A 21,851-nucleotide genomic window follows, 5' to 3' on the forward strand; every position below is an offset into this window, starting at 1 on the left:
GGGCGAGTGTGAAATATGAAAAATGTGGCTGCCTGACCCCTCTGATTGAAAGACATAAATACAGAAAAAGAAAGCAGTGAAGCTCACGTAAAGGAAATATACTCATTTTGCCCATACACTTAAACACTGATACACTGGGCCCACATGTATATGGAAGACACAAAACACTTACAGTATACAAATTAAAACACACATATAGACACTCACACTGATACACTCACACAAACTGATTGATCAGTTCACATTAAACAAAGAGCACATTTACAATAAGGAGAGGAACAATATCAAACTGACCCTCGTACAACACTCACAAAGACATCAAAAACATATATTTCACACAAAATAACCAATCAGATGGACAAAGTTTACACATAGAATCAGTGACATACAAAACGACGACAACATTCATACATGAACGGAGCAATCACAAGTCAGAGTTCACAAAAAAGGTTTATGGCCTTTTGAACCCCCCATGGGACAGATCACTGAGGAGGAACAAAGACAGACTGTAGGGTCATTCTCAGTATGCATGCCATGCAAAGATATATGTCTGTTGGTCAGGCAGCATTAGGTGCAAATGCAATGTTTAAGTCGTCATTTCCAACAAGCCAGCTTTACTCCTTCCCCTCATTCCAGTGTCTCCATGCAAACACATGGGGAGATGAGTGATGAAAGTCTGTCTCGTGCACATGCAGACAGGCAGGAGGGCAGGAAAAGAAGGGATGGGAAAGAGGGAAAGAACAGAGTGGGAAAAAGAGAAAAGAAGGGGAGCAAGAGAGGAAGAGGTATATAAAATAGGGTGATGATCACAGACAGAAACAGCGAGAGAGAGCGAGGGTCACCTCCCCCCTCCCAGTGGGTGCTGAGTACACAGTCTGCGTGAGGGGAATCGGTCACAGAGCGGACACTTAAAAAGGTGGGGTTTTCAAGAGCACAAAAATAAAGAAAAATGCACGACTATTTGCAAAAAAAGAAAAAGATAAAGATGTGGGTCAGAGGTCAACATGAGGTCGGCATGAGGTCAGAGTTCGGAGAGGAGTGAGAAGGAGGAAGAGTAGGACGGCTAGGCTGCAGATGACATGTCCAGAGAAACACAGAGAGAGGGACAGATTCACAAGGAATGAAAACAGGGCTCCCAAAAGGACATTCAGTGCACCAACATTAACCCTAAAGAGACTCAAACTACTCCCCATGCAACCACAGGCAGAGATAATTTAAATGTTTAAAGGTCTCTTACTCTATCATGATCTAGTTTATTTTTGCTTGAAATTATCTTGAATATGCCTTACCTAGAAGAGATACAATAGAGGTGCACTAGAACTATGAAGTAAAATCCTATAGACATTGTTTTGAGAAAAGAGGGAAAGACAGGTAAAGATAGAGATTCCTCTACTCGAGCAAATATTCTTTCAGCTTTTCTGTAAATCTTCTGGAGAAAAGAACACTATTTCGCTAATAATGAGAACTAGGCTTCTTTTATATGGAGGACTGGACCTGACTTAAAGGAACAGTTCGACATTTTAGGAAATAAGCTTATTTGCTTTGGTTGCAGAGGGTTAGATGAGAAGATTAATGCCACTGTCATATTTGCACGGTAAATATGAAGCTACCACCAGCAGCTGGTGGGCTTAGCTTAGCATAAAGATTGGAAACAGGCTCTGTCCAAAGGTTAAAAAATTCACTTACTATACCAGCACCTCTAAAGCTCATTAATTAACACTTTGCACATCTGCTTTATTTAATCCATATAAAAACAGAAGCGTAAAAACAATTCCAAAAACACAGCCTGGACAGGCCAGGCTAGCTGTTTCTCCCTGTCTTATGTCTTTATGCTAAGCTAAGCTAACCAGCTGCTTACTGTAGCTTCATATTTACCGTATAGGCTTGAGAGTGGTATTGAACTTCACAATTTAACTTTTGGCAAGAAAGCAAATTAGCATATTTTCCAAAATGTCAAAGTATTCCTTTAATATGAAATTAATAAATTAACTTGTAAAACAAATTGTGAAATAAATTAACTTGAAGGAAATTGAAAAAATAATTATGTATTTTGTCCTTCACTGTCCACCACAATATATATTTTAAGGGTGTGGCATGATGGTTAATTTAAATTTCTTTGAGCATTTATAGATTTATTTTTCATTTGTTTTATTAATTTATTGGATTATTTCTCGATTCATCTGACCATTTTATTCCTTGACTCATTTTATTTATTGCCTAAAAAGTCAGGTTTGGTCCTCCACTTGGTCACTGTGCCTTTAGGACACACTTAATCCGGACAGTAAATCATAATCCTCTTGAAACCCGTCACCGTGATCATTGTGAGATTAGCAGACGACACAATATCCAAGTATTCAAAGCGCCACCACATTTTTACGCCAAACGTCAAAGCAGGAACAGCCTTTGGGAGACAGGTAGCCAGACAGATAGACAAGACAGATAAACGGTTATCAGATTCACTGCAGTTGTGATCTGAATGTCTCCCTTTTCACCCTTTGACCCTCATGGTCGTATCTCTATGCATTGTTACATCTGTGAGTATTGCTCCAGTTTTCACAGAATAGGACCTGTCACCTGTCGGACTGACTCATCGTCTGCACTGGATGCAGAGAAGAGAAGCCAGTCCAGTAAGAAGGGGAGCTCACACCAGTCCAGAGGTGAAAATGGAGTCAATAAGATGTAGGTTATGCATGTGTGAAGGAAACCATGAGGAAAAGGAGTAAAAGACTGAGGACTGACAACTGGTAAGGAGTCTAGTTAAGCTAGGCTATACTTACAGTATGATCTATGTGTACTGATCATGTATGACAATCTGTTGTTTTAAAGACAAAATATCACACTAAAATGTAGTCCCTTCTAAATGAATAATGGGCAATAAAAACTCTAAATATAATAAAATACTGACTGATCTAATTCTTTGACATGAGAACACAAAATAACAACAATGATAACAATAATAACACTATCGTAGAAAAGGTTTCAGTCGTAGTCATCTGGACACTTTTTTCAGAATCAAGACGTTTCGGCTCCCATCCGGAAGTCATTGTCAATTGTGAAAATGGTCTGAGAACTCAGAAATTTAAGCTACTCTGTGTTGCTTAAGCCCTGCCCTCAGGGAGGAGTCTTCCTGAGTGTCTGCTGTTTACCCTGCCTAGTTTCACCTGAAACTGACCTTCTTGATTCTGAAAACAGTGTCCAGATGACTATGACTGAAACCTTTTCTACAATGGAACACTCCTGGACGAATGAGGGACTACACCGTCTTAATAATAACACTAATAAAATTAAAAATAACTATTCATGATAGGATACTTTACTTATCTCTATGTGTTTTGCTCAAATGCTATTCCATCGGGGGAATCTTGCAAACTCTGGAGCATTCAATCATACTTTTTTGTATACTTCACTCTGCTTTTCATCAAATTGAATGAATACATAGAGAACTGGATAACCAAAGGCACTACAGAGGTTGTAGTACAGTAGGAGTGTCCTGAGTCCCTCTGCATGGTGCTCGGGTAAAGTCCTGCAAAAGTTTGACGTTTGTGGCAGCTTTCATACACAACAGCATCACAGGGAATAAATAAGAAAGACACTGGGACAACAGAGAGAATTCAGAGGGAAACAAACTTCACTTTGCCTTCAGGGGATTTTAGAGAAGGTATGTTTATTGGAAAGATGGCTCAGGGTCAAGGCAAAATGAACATGGGGAAGGGGCTGCATTGTGGGATCTGGGAAGGGGAACTTACCATTGGTCATACCAGGGGAGAGGTGCTCTCTCTCGTTGTTTCGGCGTCTGCTGAAATCACGGGAGCCTCGTCTCGCAGGCTGAGGCGGCTGGCCCTCCAACATGTTGACTATGTCCATACGGTCAATACTCTTCAGAGCTGTGTACAAGCTCTCCACTGCAGTGAAGACGCGTGAAGGAGAGACACAAGCAGGGGTTCCCAGGACAAACAGCAATAACCATTACAACACCAAACTGACTTTAACTGGGTTAAAGAGGCAGAAATTAGTGTAAATAAAGACAAGAGGGGATGAGAGAAGTCCACAGCAATCTCAGATTCTCATATACTCACTCTTGGCCCTCTTGCCCTCGCGGGTGGCCCACAGGTTGAGCAGTGCAGAGCTCTGCTCCAGCAGCGAGTTGGGATTCTCCACACGGATCTTATTGATGTCATCCACGCTGAGTTGAAGCTCGCGCGCCAACTCTATGTAGAAAATGAGTCAGAGAGGATCAAGCAAGTGATGGAAATATTTATATCATTTCATCTATGAGCCATGCCGTTATAGTGTACATAGTCTTGTTCCTGAAATGGCACACAGCTTCACAGAAGCTCTATCCACAAGAGGCAGAATAGTCTGTCTGTCAAACAGCTATGGCTCTTGGCAGGAAAACAGAAAATAATTAGTTTCATTGGCTGGTTGCCATGTTATAACTTTGTTTAATCAGCAGCGAGCTAGGCAAGCTTGTTAAACATAAGGTAAACATGGAAGGTTTACAGCACAAACAAACAGATTTAGTATATTCTCGTTCACTTACCAGCCCAGCTCAGTCCCAACTGTTCTGCAATGACAGCCATCTTCAGCTCTGTCCTCTCCATGGCACTCATTGATGCTGCACAAACCAGACCAGAACTGACAATTTAAAATCTGCCTCTGTTAAATGTCAAGTTAAGATTATTCCTGCATTGCAACACTCATTGATTCTGTATGTGGAAGACTGCTGCAGATGAAGTAGTATGATGAAAAAAATGCAACTTTTGCAAAAAATAGAAATGCCATCACACTGTGCCTTATATTATTATACTGTAGAAAAGTTTTCAATCGTAGTCATCTGGACACTGTTTTCAGAATCAAGACGTTTCGGCTCCCATTCAGAAGTCATTCTCAATTGTGAAAAAATGGGACGGGAACTAGAAATTTAAGCTACTCAGGTAGATTCCTTCCTGAGGGCAGGGCTTATGTAACACAGAGTAGCTTAAATTTCTAGTTCCCGTCCCATTTTTTCACAATTGAGAATGACTTCTGAATGGGAGCCGAAACGTCTTGATTCTGAAAACAGTGTCCAGATGACTACGACTGAAGCCTTTTCTATGATAGAACACTCCTGGACGAATGAGGGACTACACTGTCTTATATTATTATATCATCATGAAAAAATAAGCAGGTATAATCATTTACAAGTGGGAGAGTGAAAGGCTCATACCCATAGCAGGTTCATTTAGGGCGCTGTATCTTTCTCTCAAAGCAAGCGGGGTCAGTGTTCGTCTCCGGTCTTCACTCCCAACAACCTGCCAGTGACAAGCAAACAACATTGAAGTCTGTCATCTCAGGGAAAATTACTGTAATTAAATGCACCTTATGTGTCTTGTTAATGTAACCTACTGCAACTTCAGGAGCTTTACCTTGATACACGGAGGCATGGTAATGTTGAGGTTACAGAGCACATGTTGGCTGTCCTCATACTTGGTGGACTTGCGCAGGAAAGACAGAAATCCAGTGGGCTCTTTACTGCTGTCTCTCACCTTAGACAAACAGACACAAGGAAAGCAATGAAGACACAAACATATGCAGAGCGGGGATAGAGCTGGTGGAGTAACGGAGAGATACAAAGAATAAAAAACTGAAGAAAGATTTGTAAGAGAAAGCCAAATGGTGATACCTTAACAGAGACAGGAAGTCGGTTATCTCTGAAGGCCTGGAAGCTGAAGCAGCGAGGCTGCTGGGTTGCCTTCCTCACTGGCACGAGATTCCCTGAACACTCCAGGTGAAGCGGCATTCCCTCCATCACCTGCAAGACGTGACACAGGCATTAGCCAAAGTGAAAAGAACGTCCCCATCAGAACCTGTGCTCCCTATCGTTATATACAACAAACTTCAAGTAATGAGTCTAAATTGTTTGACTGTAGTTTTGGATACTTAAAGTAGAAATACTCGACACAAAACTAACATTTTTCCACATCAGTATGATGCACTGCCCTTGTCTCTGAACTGACCTCTATGTCTCTGCTGCGAGCCACTTCTGTGAAGTTCTCATGTTGTTCCAGGGTTTTATCCATCTTATCGTCGGTCATGCAGTAGCAGCGCAGGCGGCCCTCACGCAGCTCATTCATCTTTGCAAACACCACAAACTTGGCCATGTAGGGTACAGCTGACAGCTCTCTGTAGAGCAGGTTGGCAAAGGAGACGGCCTCAGCTGTCCGAGGACAGTCTGCGAGCCAGAATCTGAGAGGAAACAATGACATGTAATCACAGTATGTTCTTTGTGTTCTATAATCACAGTCGAGCTGCTTGCTAGAATGATGGCAAAGACATTAAACTTAGTTTTATGGTATGGCTGATATATTGTGTGTTGCCATCTGAACTTACCGTGCTGAAACATTGGTTGTGAAACTGGCACACTCTTTAGCATACATAAGCTTGGTGGTGCCAGTAATGTCTTCCCATTGGGCTGGGGCTGTGCCACCTGGGAATCAGACAGGATGAGAGAGGCCAAACTGGTTAATCTAGCTTTAGCAAAGGCCATAAAGAAGAAGTCTCATGGTGACAGTGTTTGTACAAAAGAAGAACAAAAACTTTTTTATCCAGCTATGGCACTGACATCTTTCACCACTGCAAATCAGCAGTGGCATCTTTCCTTGCCATGGAAGGAAACCGCTCCTGTTGACACAAACGCACACACACTTACTCACCCACCCACACAACTCCCAGTCGTGGCATGCAGTACCTATGACGGAGCAAAGCAGACGCAGACTGGTGGTGTCGCCCTCCCCAGAGTCTCTGGGGCTCTCCTTCCAGGACGGCGGCAGAGGTATACGCAGGCCGATGGGTCGGTGAAACTTGCGCCGCCGAGGCTCCACAGTGACCACAGGGCTAAAGTTTGCCTGATTACCCAGCAGCTTTGCAACCAGCTCATCTGGAACTGGCTGAGCCTGAGGTCGAAAGTAAATGATGGGGGGTAATGAAGGGGTATGTAACACGGGCACAGGTTTGATGATATGGAAGAAAAAAGGGAAATTAGACAAAAGAGAGAAACATATGAACAGGCAGATGTGCAAAGTGTTAAAAAGATGTTGGGATAACAGGATAGCAGGTAGAATGAGATGCCATCATGGTGGATGATGGGGCAATGGATGAGGAAAAAAAGGGTAAAAGAGAGGACAACCGAATAGGGAAAAATTAAAGATGAAGAGAAAGAGAGAGAAGTCCAAAGTGAATAAAATACCTCATGGTTTAAACAATACATTTGGAAAGACAATAGCAACACAAATTGGTTGTAGGACTTAATAACTTTTTTATTGTAAAATGTAACAATGTGTGTTAACATGAAGCTTTTACAATCATTAGTACAAAATGGATATCAAAGAAAAAGGCACTGTGGTTTTTCACAAGGCCATTCATGACATGATTACTACAGCAACATTTTAATTAAATAGATATGTTCCTAAAAATGATGAAATTGTTAAAATAAAAAGTGTATAAGGAAACACTGAAAATGTCTATTTTACTTACATTCAGTTACATTCACTATTTTCTGCTTATATGTTATATCATGTGTGATAGCATGTTAGTTTACAAGATATATTTATCCTATTATAAATTAATTAATATGTCTAAAGGACAGCTGTTGAACTAAAACACGCAGTCGAAGGTCCATTCATACTGTATTTAACTTTAACTTTGGTTTATTGAAAAATATTCTGACACTGGAATTACAAGTTTCCATCTGATAATTAAAATTTGCTGACCTTTATATTCATAAAGGAGTTTGTTAAAAATAGGAATAAATGTAATCGCAGTCTTGAACTGGAATAAAATCTTGTCAGGAGAAAGAACACACTGCAAACAGAGGGTATATTTAACCTGTCAAAATGAAATCACAGGCAAATAGGACCTTGAAGTCAGCAAGTCAGCAAATCTGAGAAAATGGTATTTATATACAAACATATCCACTGCCAAAAATTATGAAGCAAGAAAATATTACATTGAATGTACTTTTCATTTAGAAACTTTAATAAATGTTTGAAATTATTGGAAAGGGATATTGTTCAAAATGAAAAATATCACTGTGCCAAAATAAATCAGATCATATAATTGATGACTGCTTTTAGAGAGTGTGATCTGCTATTTAACCATATTAAAAAATCCCATCCCGAAATGTTCTGATTTTGATTTTACAGCTAACAGTCCAATAAAATGGTATCATTGATTCTTTGATTTGATGTTTCCTTTCGAAACAGGATGTTGGTGCACGACATTAGGTAGTGAGGGCTAAACCATAAGTGGATGCATGTGTGAAAAAACCCCAAAACGGTTTGATTTGATAATACAGGGAGAAAGGTGAGATTGTTTCATAGGATCCTTATAAATATATCCTCTTAAAAACAAGTATTTACTGTATAACGGAGCGTGGTAAAGTAGGTAAAAGGTAAAAATAATTTATCTTGTCTTTGGTGTATATGCTTGAGAAAACTTGACCTGAAAAGTACAGTCGTACACACAAAAGTGGGCTAAAAGCTTCAACAAACAGTGATATAACTGAGATTAAAAGGTTTAAAGATCAGGTGCTCAGGTGTCACTCCTTTTAGTGTAGGGAAACACGTCTGTTCTTCTAAAAAGGCCTTTTAGCACATTTTCCAAACATTCATGATACCAAACCACTGGACAATAAGTAGAAACTCAAACACAGTCTTTCCTGGCTACAGCAAGAATACAGAAGATTTCCCATCAGGTTATCTTTGACTAATTGTAAGGTATCTCAAATAAATGTGTTAAATACACTAAATACTGGCTTTTGTCAGTGACATAAATACATTAGTGCGAACGACATCACTGAAGATAAAACAAACACTAACATATCAGCACTACATGAGCAGTCCACAGTTGTATAAAGGTGCCATGTGCATGCACTGTGTGAAATAAAAGACATCCTCTAAGAATGTGAAAAGCAAAATAAACCAACAGAAAACTAAATCAGGAAAACTTGGCACAAGAGCTGATATGATCAGGTCATTCCAAGATCATTCAAAGTACATACAACATGCTTTTTTTCAGGCAACACAGGCATTAACGATTCTGTCTTTCTTCTCCTTCCTTCTCCTCATCGTCCCATCTCACCTGCAGCCCCAGACGGACTCGTTTGGTGACTGCTGTCTCAGGAAACGTGGCCTGGACCAATGGCACCAGTTTACTTGTCAGCGAACCTCCCTCTGGTCCAATCAGGTCGCTCTCTTGCTGGACCCGTGATACAACAGCAAAGTAAAGGGGGAAGTCGGTGGAGATGATGCGACGGATTCTCTTCTTCCCGAGCTCCTCTTGACTTTCTAAGTCTGAGAAGATGAGAGAAGGTTCAATTCTCAAGACGTGATACCACCCAGTGACATGTCTGAGTGTCAGTCTGAGATCGAGCATGACGCATTTAAACTCTTACCCTCATCCATCCCGTTGAGAATTGTTTCTAGCACCTCGTCACCGTAGCGATTGCGATGTTCTTTCCAGACTGAGCCGTTCTCGCTCCTCAGCACCACAAGCTCTCGGTCACCACGACCCAGAGCGGCAAAATGGGGTATCTCCACTATCACTGGTCTGCCACACAACACACATGGAATTACACATGTACAAATGTAAATTATTTACTAGAAATATTGCTTTTATCAGTGTGCAGGCTGGATATTCTATTGTTGTTGAGCCTGTAGGAACTTATATAAAAACTAGAAAAAACTTCACAGTAATTAGCTTAATATGAAACACAATGTTTTGTAGATGATACAATAAATCATAACACCATCCTTGGTATTATAATATTTATAATATATATTTCATTCATTTAATAACCTTAAGTCAAATGTAATAACAGGAAGCAAAAAATCTTGTTTTTTTCCAGTTTCAGTTGCTTCCTCACCCCAGGAACTGCATGCTGGCTGGACCCAGGGAGATGATCCTGCTGGCCAGCCCCTCTCCCTCCACCAGCGGAGGGGGGCTGGTCAGCTTCTGCGGCTTCACCAGGCGGCAGGTTATGCGGGTGGGTGCCGCACAGGTCCGCGGAGGTATGATGACACGCAGACCGTTATGCCTGCTGCCTCGCATTGAGCCGCCCCGAGCATCTACCATAAAACTGACCAGGAACCTGTTATTGGACAAAGATTGTGACAATTTAGCTGCCAGCTCAGTTATCAAATAGAGATTAAGTGAAATGAAATGTTTTCTTTTGTGTTATTGCTGTGCTGACCCTGTGTGTATGGGACTGGCAACTGGGCTGACGTTGTCTGACGTCTCGGTCGCTGGGCTGCTGGGAATCAGCGAGTCCTCGTCATATTCTTTGGGCAGTGGAAGTGGAGTGTGTTGCTACAACAGACAGAAAGACAAGCTGTTCATGACATTCAAAAAGAACACTGTTTAGTATAATGTTTTATATGAACCCAAAAGTGTATTACTTACACTATCATCTGTTTAATGGAGAGGCTATGGAGAGGGCTATGATGAAAGACTATGCCTATGTACTCATTTTTAATGCTCCATTTTACAGTGGAAATGGAGAAGATACATCATTAACCTTCAAAAGACTGCTGAGAAGGGATTTTCATTTACAATATCATGTTACAAAAAGGGAAACTAAAATAACTGCATCATGTTACATGCTTTCAGAGAAAGTCACCTAAATATATAATTTTATAATATTGATAAAATTGCACAAACAAACAAATTACTTGTTCATTCATGACTTTGGAAATAGTTGACTAAACTGACTTGACTTTAACTCAAGGTCCACTTACTAGCTTTTCCCCAGAGCTTTCAACTGCATCTTACAGTCTTCATCAGCAGATGGAGGTTGCTCAGTTGTCCAAGCAAACTTTATTCCGCTGATGACAACTGTGAGTAAAAGAACTAGAAAGTGGACCTTGAGTAAAAGGGCACTCCACCAATTTTCTCAAGTAACATCATTTGAGTCATTTCAGCTTGGGCCTGGAGACTACAAATTTCTAACCATGCATTGCAAACTGGGGACATCAAGTTTGAAAGACGTTTATATATACCAGTTAAGAAACGCCTAATGAAAGAAGCTATTATGTTGCATTATGTTGGTGAATCCCTTTTGACCATCTGTCTCTTGCGAGTCCCCCAGCTTTATGGAAGTGCAATACTAAATTGCTGGAGTAACCCCGCAGTATCTTACTCGTGCTGGTCTGTACAGTACCTGATCTATCTCGTGTTCTTTCAGGATAACGGTCTCCGGAGAGACTCGAGGGATCCTGGGAATGGCTGGTGAGTAATTCCTGTTGTATGAAAAGAGAAAAACACAAGTCAGATTGAAGACGTTTCTTTGCATCTCCTCCCAAGTGCTCATCCCTGGTGTTTAGTGAGTGTCTATGGTGCATCCCCCTCTATCCATCCACCTATTAGCTTGTGGCTACCAGCTTGGCTCTCTCCCCTGCATCCCCGCCCAGCCCCCCTTACGCTGTGCCCAGCCCTCTCTCGTACTCCAGTGATTTCTTGGGGGAGAGGAAATCGTCATCATGGTCTTTCATGTCATCCATCCTCATGTACCTGGCCCCTTCTGTCCCCAAGAGCTCCTCTCCTTCAGAGAACAACATGCCAAAGAGAGCGAACAGACCGAGGTCAGGTTGGTGAAACAGCACAAGAGAAAGAGAGAAAGAAAAGAACAAGGATGTTAACCAGAAGGGTTGGACAACATGATAACCCAGGATTTAGGAGATAGCTCTGTGGATTAGGGGTTAGACTGGTGAGATGATACATTAGTACACTGACATTCTTACTGCTAGTCTATGATAGTCAAACACTTAGAAAATAGGGTATGAGGACAGGAACAACACAGCTGTAGTCTCAGGCTGTTGAGTCCAACACTTTTGATTCAGAACCCTTAAACATTACTACATTGAAACAAGAGAGGACACCTTATAAATGTAGTCTGGAGTTTTCAAAAACCCATAAAATCTCAGTAAAAGACATTAGCATTATAGATGTGCACAGTGCACTATCTCTGGGGGAGAGCATGCATCAGCATAATCTCATTCCAAAAATTGTTATCTAGTGAATTAACAGTTATTGAATTGGAGGTTTTAGACATCAACTGCCTCAGAGAGCGATGTATAAGGGGATTTGCTCTAAAACACATGAATACAAACACAGAGACATTCAGAACAGCATCAGCCCACTACAACACACATGAGTGTACAAAAGTACAAGCTGTTCTCTACTCTCCTTTCAACATATAGTGTATCTTTATGTGAGCAGAGGTGGGTTTTGGTTACTTACCCCCGAAAAACACACGATAACTTTCGAGAATTCACCAGCAACAAAAATGAGTCTTCCCCGTGTGTATTAATTTGTGTATCAGCACAGCTTGTGTGAGTGTGTGAGTGGGAGTCTGTATGCGGTCCAGAGCCAAAGTGATGTCGTAGGTGTCATTACGCTATGTTTGAGTGTGAGTGCACCCCCAGGTTCATATGAGAAAGCTCATGTCCTGGATATATTCTATCTTGTGTACCATGCATGTGTGCCAAATCGTGTAGGCAAAGTGTTATCACATGTGAGCGTGTGCATCTGATAACCTGCCAATATCATTTTGCCATTCCGGATACGAGATGTGTCTTTAAGACGGCGACTCAGCTACGTTCTATATTTAGAGCAAAGGTGACAATCTGTCAGTTAAATTATCAGGGGACTAAAAATATCAAGACATAATGTCCTCTGACATCACTGTCAGTGGTGTTGTAAACCAGGCATTAAAAGTTAAACCTGCAATAAGTTATTTTTTTGGCCACTTGGGGGCAGCAGACACAAGCTGTGAACTGTGAGCTGACATATCGGTTTTAAGCTGATATGGAACTTGTTAGCAAACAGTTGCTTATTTACACATGCAGCAGATACAGAGTATTTATTTTTTTTGTTTCTGTCCACCTCATGAAGCCAAACATTCACTCTCTTTTTAGCTCTGTTTTTGCTCTACACTAACTCCTGAGGGAAATATCTGTCTCCTTATCTGCTAAATGCTACATGATGTTCACCAGCTAGTTGCTAACTGTTTCAGTCTACTGTTTGGGGCTGGGAAGGTAGCGTCCAGTGAGTTTTGAGAGGTTTATTGCTAAAAATAGCTGCCTGTTGCGGCCGAAACGCTATGAGAGCGGTGAGAGTGAACCAAAAAAGTAATGTCACGTGATCCAACGCTAATACAAAAATGTTGATTATAGCCACTCTGCATTTTTTTAAACCACGATTCCCCTCCGGCTCCTGACCCAACAACCTCCCAGTCAACAAACACAGTTCACGCCAGGAACACAATTCAGCTAAAAATGATGCAGTATATGATCGACACCACAATGCAGACAGATTTAAATGCAGACACAACTGTAGACACGCACATTTCAAAGCCATGACTTTTCCACTATGAACTGCTAAAGTTCACAGAGCAGGTTTTACATGTTTTTTTAACCAAAGATTTCTTACATTTGATTTTATATTAGTAATAATGGGTGATCTATGTGTGTTGGCTATGACTGTAAAAACGAGGACTGCTGTTATAACATGGGGGAAAAAAGACACCAGGAGAGTTAGAGAATGAGGGTGTTATTGAGGGGACATATAAAGGTTACAGACATGGGTGCTACGGGTGCATGCCAATGAGAAACCAGAGCCACCATCACAGTGAGCACCACTACAGTGGGAACGAGAGAGAGAGAGAGAGGCAGGGAGATAAAGATGGAGAGTGAGCTTGAAATGGAGCCACACACTTTATTACAACGACCTATGAATGTCGCACAAAGAAAGAAAGAGACATTCATACCTAATGTTAGCTGTGCAATTCCTAAAAAAAGGCAAAAGGCAAAAAAGGAATTGGAAAAAATGAATATTTAAGTGACCAGCTCAAACATCGCAAAATCTGCCTTGTAAACAGGAAATAATATGTAGATAACATCAACATAGTTGATTACACATAGAGTCCTACTGTTTTATAATAATTGTAGTGCTCTACCTTCATCCTCAGACACGTCTAGTATCTCATCCACTGTTTCTGGGAAACTCATGCGATGTTTCTCTGTGGTCGTCTGCAGGGCACAGAAGGAAGAGGAAGAACCAATTACAGATACAACAGCGAGTTTTTAAAGGTTTTAAACTTTAATAGTATTTACATGTGATCATCATGGTTACATAATGCCAGTGCTGTATCCGGAGGGCATGGTAGCGTTTCTAAACTTCTCACCATGGAAACTGTCTCCTCAGTGACGAGCTTTAGGACGTCAATCACAGAGATGTAGCCCAACCTCTTAGCAATGGCCAGGGCTGAAGTACCATTCTAACAGACAGAGAGGAGCAGATTGGATTATATCTCTGAAGAACAAACTTTATGAATCATTTTGAGGAAGACAAAGTGTGTTCATGCTCACTGTTGTTATCTCGTTGGGCTGAGCTCCGTGCTTCAGCAACAGTGTCACAATGTCTGTGTGTCCCTGCTGGGCCGCCTGGTGCAGAGGAGTGTAACCAAGCTGGAGGAGAGAGAAACACTCCAATAATAAATATATTCTTACTCATTTGATGTATAAAAAACATCTACATGTAAATAACATCTTCTTTTTTTCTGAATTATTCCTGAATTACATAGAGCAGCTGGTACTTGTCATCCAAGTTTAAAAACATCAATTTATTTCCTTAAAATGCACATAAGCAGTGTTCATTTATGTCAAACTTCTGGCAGAAGCACATCACATCAAGCCAACTGCATATCAAGAAAACTGTCAGTACAATGGACAGTTGTCATCTGACTAGAGCTGACACGATGAGTTGATTAGTAGAAAATTAATCAGCAACAATTCAAATAATTGGTTAATAGTTTAAGTCAGTTTTTAATTAAAGTAAAAAATGCCAAAAAATCCACTGGTTCCATTTCCTCAAATGTCAATATTTTCTTGTCTTCTATGATGATAAACATAATATCTTTGTGTTTTGGACCCTCAGTCAGACAAAGAAAGCTATTTGAATATGTCAGCTTGGTCTCTGGGAACTTGTGATGGAAAATTTTACTATTGTCTGACATTACAGGCTAAAAGTTAAATTAAGTAATCAAGAAAACCGCTGATAATAAGGAAAGTAATCATGAGTTGTAGTGCTACATCTAACCTTGCACAGTCAACTTTTCTAGAACAAACAACTGTATTTCTAATTACAACACTGTCTAATTACAAATCTGTGCATATATCATGATATGAGTGTAAATTAACAAGCACCGGTTTTAAACTGCAACAATTACTGGAACTGTTCCTGCAATCAACAGCAAATCATGTTTTCACAGAGTGCAGTTACTGGCATCTTCTACAGGTAACTCTGCATCTCAGACTTGAAAGTGAAATACCTCCAGTCTCTCCAAAGCTTGTACAGCACATTACAGTTTAGAGAGGTAAAATGCCCTCATTCCTTGTTATATAAAAAGGCCGGTGTTAAGAGCTTTCATTTAGGAGAACCCTGCTACAGCCACGACTTGTACTTTTAACTGTGCAATGCACTGTAATTGTATTTCCTGATGAATGAGACAGAGACAGTAGACATGGTGTAGCTGCGTGACTCATTCCCTGGCTAATTTTGTTGTAGTTTTATCTAAAACCAGAGGGAGGCACTCACCCTTGTTTTGCTGTTGACATTGGCCTGTTGCTGCAGGAGGAACTTCACCATCTTGATGTTGCCATAGTGACACGCTACATGGAGAGGGGTGTAACCCATCTGACAGTGTGAGAAAAAAATAAGTCTTAAACACAAACTCACAGCAGTCGCATAACTTTAGTGTCTTAATGACCTTTTAATTTGAATACATCATGTGGATTTGAGCCTATTTGGAGTTGAATGGTTCATGAATATTTCATAAACTAATGGTTCAAATCCACACTGTAAAATTTGGAGAACAGAGCAGAGTTGCATTCAGGCTGCAATTTAGGAATAAACAAAAGAGGATGCAATTATTTCTTGTGTACGGGATGGGAACAATAACGATAATACCAATGATAACACCATGACATTATAATCAATTCCAGCACAAGAGCCCCACAACAAATGCTACCACCTATGTGAAGCCTAAATGCTCTAATCTTGTCAAAATTGTGTTAAAAAGGTGTTAATTCAGCTTTATGTTAATTCTTGAGGCTTTGGTTTGCAGTGTTGCTGTATTGACCACAGTATATAATTCTACACATAACACATAATTATTATCTGTATTAATTGGACACAACTCCATGTCAAAACACTGCTGCAGAGCTGCTCTAAGCACAAAAGGTCTATGGGATATGAACCCTTCAAGGGCTGGCAATGTATTGATGGTAACATAACCCTCTGCTATGAGATCATCAGGCTATTTATGCTACAGCACTTAGACACTATCAGCTATGGCACAAGTAGTTTCTACACTGCTTTGATAACCCTGCAACAGTTCAAGATGAAGTTCTCTAGTAGTTCAAACTATTGTTTTTTTCTGACTATAGGTTTGGCATGAGACTGAAAAGGTTTTACCCGCGTGGCAGCGTAGACTGAGGCCCCTTGCTTCACCAAGATATCTGCGATGCCAACATGTCCTTCCTGTGCCACCAGATGCAGTGGGGTTAATCCACTCTGGGGGCAACCAGATTCAGAAGACAATGGTCAAATACATCAAACACAGAACAAATCAAGCCCAAGTCACATATTTCTTTTAAGTTTTAGTTTAAATGGACCAAATAAACTTCCTGCCCCATGACAGTCATCCTTTAATCATCTATGTGTTTCTTGCCTTGTTTCCTAGGTTGACGTTGGCCTGTTTGGAGATGAGCAGGGAGACCATGTCGGGCCTTCCTTCCTGCGAGGCCAGATGGAGAGGTGTGACCCCCTGCAGTGACTCAGCATTGGCTGAAGCGCCGTACTGGAGCAGGCTGTTAGCCACTTCCACCTGGTTCTGCTTGGATGCTATGTGGAGGGCAGTGTAGCCATTCTGGAGCACACAGACATGAATTGTGGTTAGAAAAAATATGTGCATGATGCTGGGCCATTCAGCATGAACTATGTGTGGACTTGTGTGTATCTCTTTTTTTATTTACCCTGGCTGCACTATGTGGCGACCCTCCCTTGCTAACAAGCAAGTTAACAACATCCAGGTTGTTGTGATGTACAGCAACATGCAGTGGAGTCAGACCATTCTGCAAAAACAGAATCAAAAGTTCTGTTGTAGATCAAACAAAGCTTTATTCATCTTTTGACTCAGTCTTCCATACAGCCAGGCCCTTTATGTTTGTCTTACCTTCCCAGCAGCATTAGGGTTGGCTCCTCTCTCCAACAACAGCTCTGCTACATCCACCTTGCCGTACTTGGAGGCCACATGGAGCGGAGTGAAGCCTTTCTACAGAGGTACCAACAAGGATGTGGACACAATATCAGGTTGGGGAACACAGCTGTGTGGGTTGGGAGTTTCAAGACAGCCAAGCTTTACAGCAGAATGCAGCGCTGGGTAAGCTTTACCTTGGTCATCTTGGTCTGCTGAGCTTCCATGTCCAGTAGGATGCGTACGGTTTGTACATGACCTTCCCGGGCAGCGATGTGTAGGGGCGTGTGGCCTGCTGTGGTGGTGGAGTTGGGGTTGGCTTTGTGCTCTAGTAGCAGCTTCACTAGCTCCTTGTGGCCCATCCGAGCGGCACAGTGCAGAGGTGTTTGGTCATCCTGGCCATGGACGGGAGAGTAATTATGAAGTGTAAGGTACTGCATGAAACTCCAGCTGTAAAATGTCTTCTCTAGTGACTTAATCATCCTGTTTTGATTCTTCAGCTTCTCTACTATGATCTCCACTTGTTACATTAACAGTACAATGAGGCTGTGGTGTGTAGAAGGGAAATTAACATGTGGGTACAAAGATCTGTTTGCTTTAACTGCCAGGAATTAGTTGCTGAACCAACTTTCTAAATGAATGCTTGTATCACATAAAGAATGACGCGTTCAGAGTATTTAATCTGTCTAATATGAGGAATTGTTTTGCATGAGTACATGGGTATGTGGATTGTGTTGTAGTGTGTGAAATCTCTACCTTGGCCTTGGCGTCCACTGGTGCTGTGTTCTGCAGTAAAAACTCTGCCACCTCATAGTGTCCTGCCCGAGATGCCATATGGAGAGGAGTCTCCACTTTCTACTCACCCACAGAAAGACAAACCACACACTCAGATGTATCACTATTACAACAACAACATCACCAGTACAGAGGTGAGTTAGTTATCTGTGCTGGTCTTGAGATTTCAGAAATAAACTCACCACATTGGAGGCACTGGGGGATGCTCCTTTCTGCAGCAGGATCTTCACAATGTTGAGATGACCCATAAATGACGCCACATGCAATGGGGTCAGGCCAGACTGTTCAGAAGAGGAGAAGAATATTACAAATGCATGCCAGTCAGATTCAATATAATGATGAGCTGTTATTCTATTTCCTGTTCCCTCACCTCTGTCACAGCCTCTAATGATGCCGAGTGTTTAAGAAGGAGATCCATCACACGCATGTGGTTCTTTTTACAAGCAATATGCAAAGGAGTAAAGCCATTCTGTAAAAAACAAAGGAACAATTATGATCACTACAAAGATTAAAAGCAAGTTCGCTTTGTCTGAATTGATACATTGACTGTGTGTGTGTGTTCATGTTAGTGTGTGTTTGTCACTGACCAATGCCCGAGAGTTGGGTTTGGCCCCTTTGTCCAACAGTACTTTGGCCATGCGGTGGTGGCCACAGTGTGCTGCCACATGCAGAGGGGTAAGGTGGTCCAGTGTGATGTCATCAATCTCTGCGTTGTACTGCAGAAGCTGCTTGATGCAGTCCATGTGGTCTCCCTGTGCTGCCATGTGAATTGGAGACAGGCCATTCTGCAAAAAGAGAATAATGTGTTGACTCTCATCCCTTACAAAACAGGAAGCAACTTGTCTTGTAGTGAAAAGAAACAATCGGAGCAAGAAGCAGCAGCAAGAGGAATCTATGGTTGTGTTTGGCTGATGGATCACAAACTTTCATTTTCATTTACTTTAAAACAACTCACTGATTTGCACTCATTACCAAACCAGATGGAGTTCAGTTCATTTTTAAGAGTGAAGTATTGTTAAGTGAAGAATTTTCTTTACTTGTATCTAGGTGGATTACCTTGGTCTTTGCCTGGATGGGGGCTCCATGGTCCAGCAGGATCTCTATAATCCTGACATGACCATTTCTGGCTGCACAGTGCAGAGGAGTCAGCTCATCCTGGAGAGAGAGAATTCTTACTGATGCGTCAAATTAAAAACAAAGACAGTAAGGGCATCAAAGATTTTGTGAAATGGTAAGACAGATGTCTGCTGCACCTTTGTCTTGGCATCAATCTGTGCCCCCCTGTCAAGCAGAAGCCGGACCATGATCACATTTCCCCGTCTGGATGCAATGTGCAGAGGAGTGATACCATTCTGTGGAGAGTAACAGATGCACTTAGACAGGCACAATACAAGGAGAACAGACAGCAACGATGGAGATTAACCTTCCAACATCAGCTATTCCCTACCTTTGGGGTGAAGTTGACATTGGCTCCTCTATTGAGCAGCAGTTGAGCTACGTTCAAGTTTTCATAGTGTGCAGCAATGTGGAGGGGTGTGAATCCAGTCTGCAGGGGGAGTACATGTTACTCTCATTACCTTTGGACACCAAACACAGATGTCTGTGTACTGTACATGTACTGTACATGTGTACAATCATATCTGCAGCCATCCACACACACACACCTTGCTGAGGACATCAGGATTGGGGTCATTCTGCAAAAGCACTGCGGCTGTGCGTGTGTCGTCGTTGCGTGCTGCAATGTGCAGCGCAGGGAGGCGGACCTTTCCCTTGGTGCCATAGTTGATGAGCAGGGCTACGACATTCTCATGTCCCTGCTGAAGGGCCACGGCGAGAGGAGTGAATCCATCCTGCAGCACACAGGAGAGAGTTAGAAGACTTGACTCATGGAGAGAAAATGAGAGAGATCTGAGGAGAGAGGCTTATGAGAACGAAACAGAATGGAAACACAGCGAGTCTGGATGGGGAATGAGGAATTTGGGAGATTCGTCTTTGAAAACTTCTCTCAGTTCTTCAGTACCTCAGTTGGAATGCTTTGATTGGCTCCGTTCTCCAGAAGAAACTTCACAACCTCTAGATGGTTTTCTTGTGCAGCCATGTAGAGTGGAGTGAAACCCTTCTGTCTCAGAGAGACGCACGACAGACACATACACACACACACACACACACACACACACACACACAGCAGCAGAGAAGACACAAGCACAGCAACAGAAAGATAGGAAGACAGTCAAAGATGCACACACAAGGATGTACACAGAGAGGAAACACCAACACACAGAAATATAGGAACAAAGACATGTGTTAACAGATGGAATCGCAATAGTTACTACAATGGTTTTACAGTAAAGTTCACACAGTGTGTCCTGTGACCACCGCAGTGAGAGCAGCACTGAGTCTCACCTGAGACTGAGCGTTGACATCAGCCCCGTAGTTTACCAGCTCTGTGACCACCTGCTCCTGCCCTGCCAGGGCTGCAATGTGCAGGGCTGTGTTCCCTTTCTGTTTAAACATAGACACGTGAGAACAAGAGCAAAACTATTCAAAGAGTATGTGGTTTTTGGACGTTAGGTGTCATATGCAGACAGATCTTTCATGCCTGTCATTACATAGATCTAGATGAATAGTGCTTTATTTACATGTGACCACTTTTAACTGGTCAAACAAATCATAGTATCATAGTGGTGTAGTATAGTAGTGTTGATGCTAGTTTTGGTGGCAACACCAAAATTATGATTTAAATCAGGAACTATATAAGAATAAGTAAAGAAAAGTACATATTTGAGTAAGCAACTTTGAATATTTTTGATTCACATTTTGATTGTTACCAAGTTTGATTCCCAGCCCCAGTAAAAACCTTAATTTCTTATTAAAAGAAATATTAAAGGAATAGTTCAATATTTTGTGAAATAAGCTTATTTGCTTTGTCGCCGAGGATAAGATAAGATTAATACCACTCTCATGTTTAAATGCTAAATATGAAGCTACAGCCAGCAGCCAGTTAGCTTAGCTTAGCATAAAGACTGCAAACAGGGGGAAACAGCTAGCCTTGCCCAGTCCAAAGGTAACAAAATCCACCTACCAGCACCTCTAAAACTCACTACTCTATACGTTATATCTCATTTATCTAATCCGTACACAAACCGAAACACTGTGGTTTTACGGGGGGGTTATGTTCAGGACTATTTATTGCTTGGGCTAGTGAGAGGAAGTGAGATCTGTGATTTTCTGAGGAGTTAAAATTGTAGGACTTTTTTGCAAAGGGTTTTACCTTTGTGGTGGTCTCCAGTACGATTCCATTGTGGAGTAGCTCCAGCACCATTTTGACGTGGCCCTCTTTTGAGGCCAGATGCAGCCCGTTGAGCCCATTCTGAGTGAGAGAGCAGAGTAGACCTCATACTGAAGGATCCTTAACACACTACAAACTCAAATATTTCCTAATCTAAAAGAAATAACCCCACATATACACACAAACACATGTAGGCCATTCCAACTGAAACAACTGAAACCGTTTTTTATCACAGTGACTGAAGCACTCACAGGCAGGCAAATACTTACACTGGACACCATGCATGCAGTACTCTCAGAATCAAAGGGGTCATTAGCGAAAACAATGTCTACAGGGATGAAAATCAGGAAGTGAACATTTTCATTTGATTAATGATGGTGAAAGGGGGTGGGGGGTGGGGGTGGGGGACGGGAGGGGATGGCAGGCCGCTGGTCTCGTGGCTGGGAAGAATACGAGCCGTGTGGGATAGGTCTGACC

General features: G+C 41.7%; 1 protein-coding gene across 15 annotated transcripts in view; it reads right to left on the reverse strand.

Moving 5' to 3' along the window:
• ank1a (ankyrin 1, erythrocytic a) overlaps positions 1 to 21,851 on the reverse strand; it is a 95,871-nt gene that overhangs the window by 13,285 nt on the left and 60,735 nt on the right. For 7 of the 15 annotated variants that reach the window (XM_044197098.1, XM_044197104.1, XM_044197097.1 and 4 more), the window contains 36 exons: positions 21,357 to 21,455; positions 20,489 to 20,587; positions 20,106 to 20,204; positions 19,750 to 19,935; positions 19,533 to 19,631; positions 19,339 to 19,437; positions 19,142 to 19,240; positions 18,673 to 18,870; positions 18,456 to 18,554; positions 18,268 to 18,366; positions 18,047 to 18,145; positions 17,488 to 17,685; positions 17,270 to 17,368; positions 17,070 to 17,168; positions 16,766 to 16,963; positions 16,510 to 16,608; positions 15,631 to 15,729; positions 14,403 to 14,501; positions 14,219 to 14,311; positions 13,991 to 14,063; positions 13,802 to 13,822; positions 11,455 to 11,575; positions 11,195 to 11,273; positions 10,229 to 10,344; positions 9,902 to 10,126; positions 9,431 to 9,585; positions 9,118 to 9,329; positions 6,728 to 6,932; positions 6,370 to 6,466; positions 5,997 to 6,225; positions 5,663 to 5,791; positions 5,406 to 5,525; positions 5,207 to 5,291; positions 4,541 to 4,615; positions 4,077 to 4,208; positions 3,747 to 3,902 (listed from right to left, as the gene is read on the reverse strand). In XM_044197098.1, coding sequence (XP_044053033.1) covers positions 3,747 to 3,902; positions 4,077 to 4,208; positions 4,541 to 4,615; positions 5,207 to 5,291; positions 5,406 to 5,525; positions 5,663 to 5,791; positions 5,997 to 6,225; positions 6,370 to 6,466; positions 6,728 to 6,932; positions 9,118 to 9,329; positions 9,431 to 9,585; positions 9,902 to 10,126; positions 10,229 to 10,344; positions 11,195 to 11,273; positions 11,455 to 11,575; positions 13,802 to 13,822; positions 13,991 to 14,063; positions 14,219 to 14,311; positions 14,403 to 14,501; positions 15,631 to 15,729; positions 16,510 to 16,608; positions 16,766 to 16,963; positions 17,070 to 17,168; positions 17,270 to 17,368; positions 17,488 to 17,685; positions 18,047 to 18,145; positions 18,268 to 18,366; positions 18,456 to 18,554; positions 18,673 to 18,870; positions 19,142 to 19,240; positions 19,339 to 19,437; positions 19,533 to 19,631; positions 19,750 to 19,935; positions 20,106 to 20,204; positions 20,489 to 20,587; positions 21,357 to 21,455 — 4,489 coding nt within the window. Of the gene's footprint in view, positions 1 to 3,746; positions 3,903 to 4,076; positions 4,209 to 4,540; positions 4,616 to 5,206; positions 5,292 to 5,405; positions 5,526 to 5,662; positions 5,792 to 5,996; positions 6,226 to 6,369; positions 6,467 to 6,727; positions 6,933 to 9,117; positions 9,330 to 9,430; positions 9,586 to 9,901; positions 10,127 to 10,228; positions 10,345 to 11,194; positions 11,274 to 11,454; positions 11,576 to 13,801; positions 13,823 to 13,990; positions 14,064 to 14,218; positions 14,312 to 14,402; positions 14,502 to 15,630; positions 15,730 to 16,509; positions 16,609 to 16,765; positions 16,964 to 17,069; positions 17,169 to 17,269; positions 17,369 to 17,487; positions 17,686 to 18,046; positions 18,146 to 18,267; positions 18,367 to 18,455; positions 18,555 to 18,672; positions 18,871 to 19,141; positions 19,241 to 19,338; positions 19,438 to 19,532; positions 19,632 to 19,749; positions 19,936 to 20,105; positions 20,205 to 20,488; positions 20,588 to 21,356; positions 21,456 to 21,643; positions 21,703 to 21,851 lie in introns of all 15 variants that reach the window. The other 8 variants (XM_044197115.1, XM_044197101.1, XM_044197111.1 and 5 more) reach the window with 7 other exon arrangements.

This window comes from Siniperca chuatsi, linkage group LG5 (genome assembly GCF_020085105.1).
Source record: "Siniperca chuatsi isolate FFG_IHB_CAS linkage group LG5, ASM2008510v1, whole genome shotgun sequence".
In the NCBI taxonomy this organism is placed as follows: Eukaryota; Metazoa; Chordata; class Actinopteri; order Centrarchiformes; family Sinipercidae; genus Siniperca; species Siniperca chuatsi.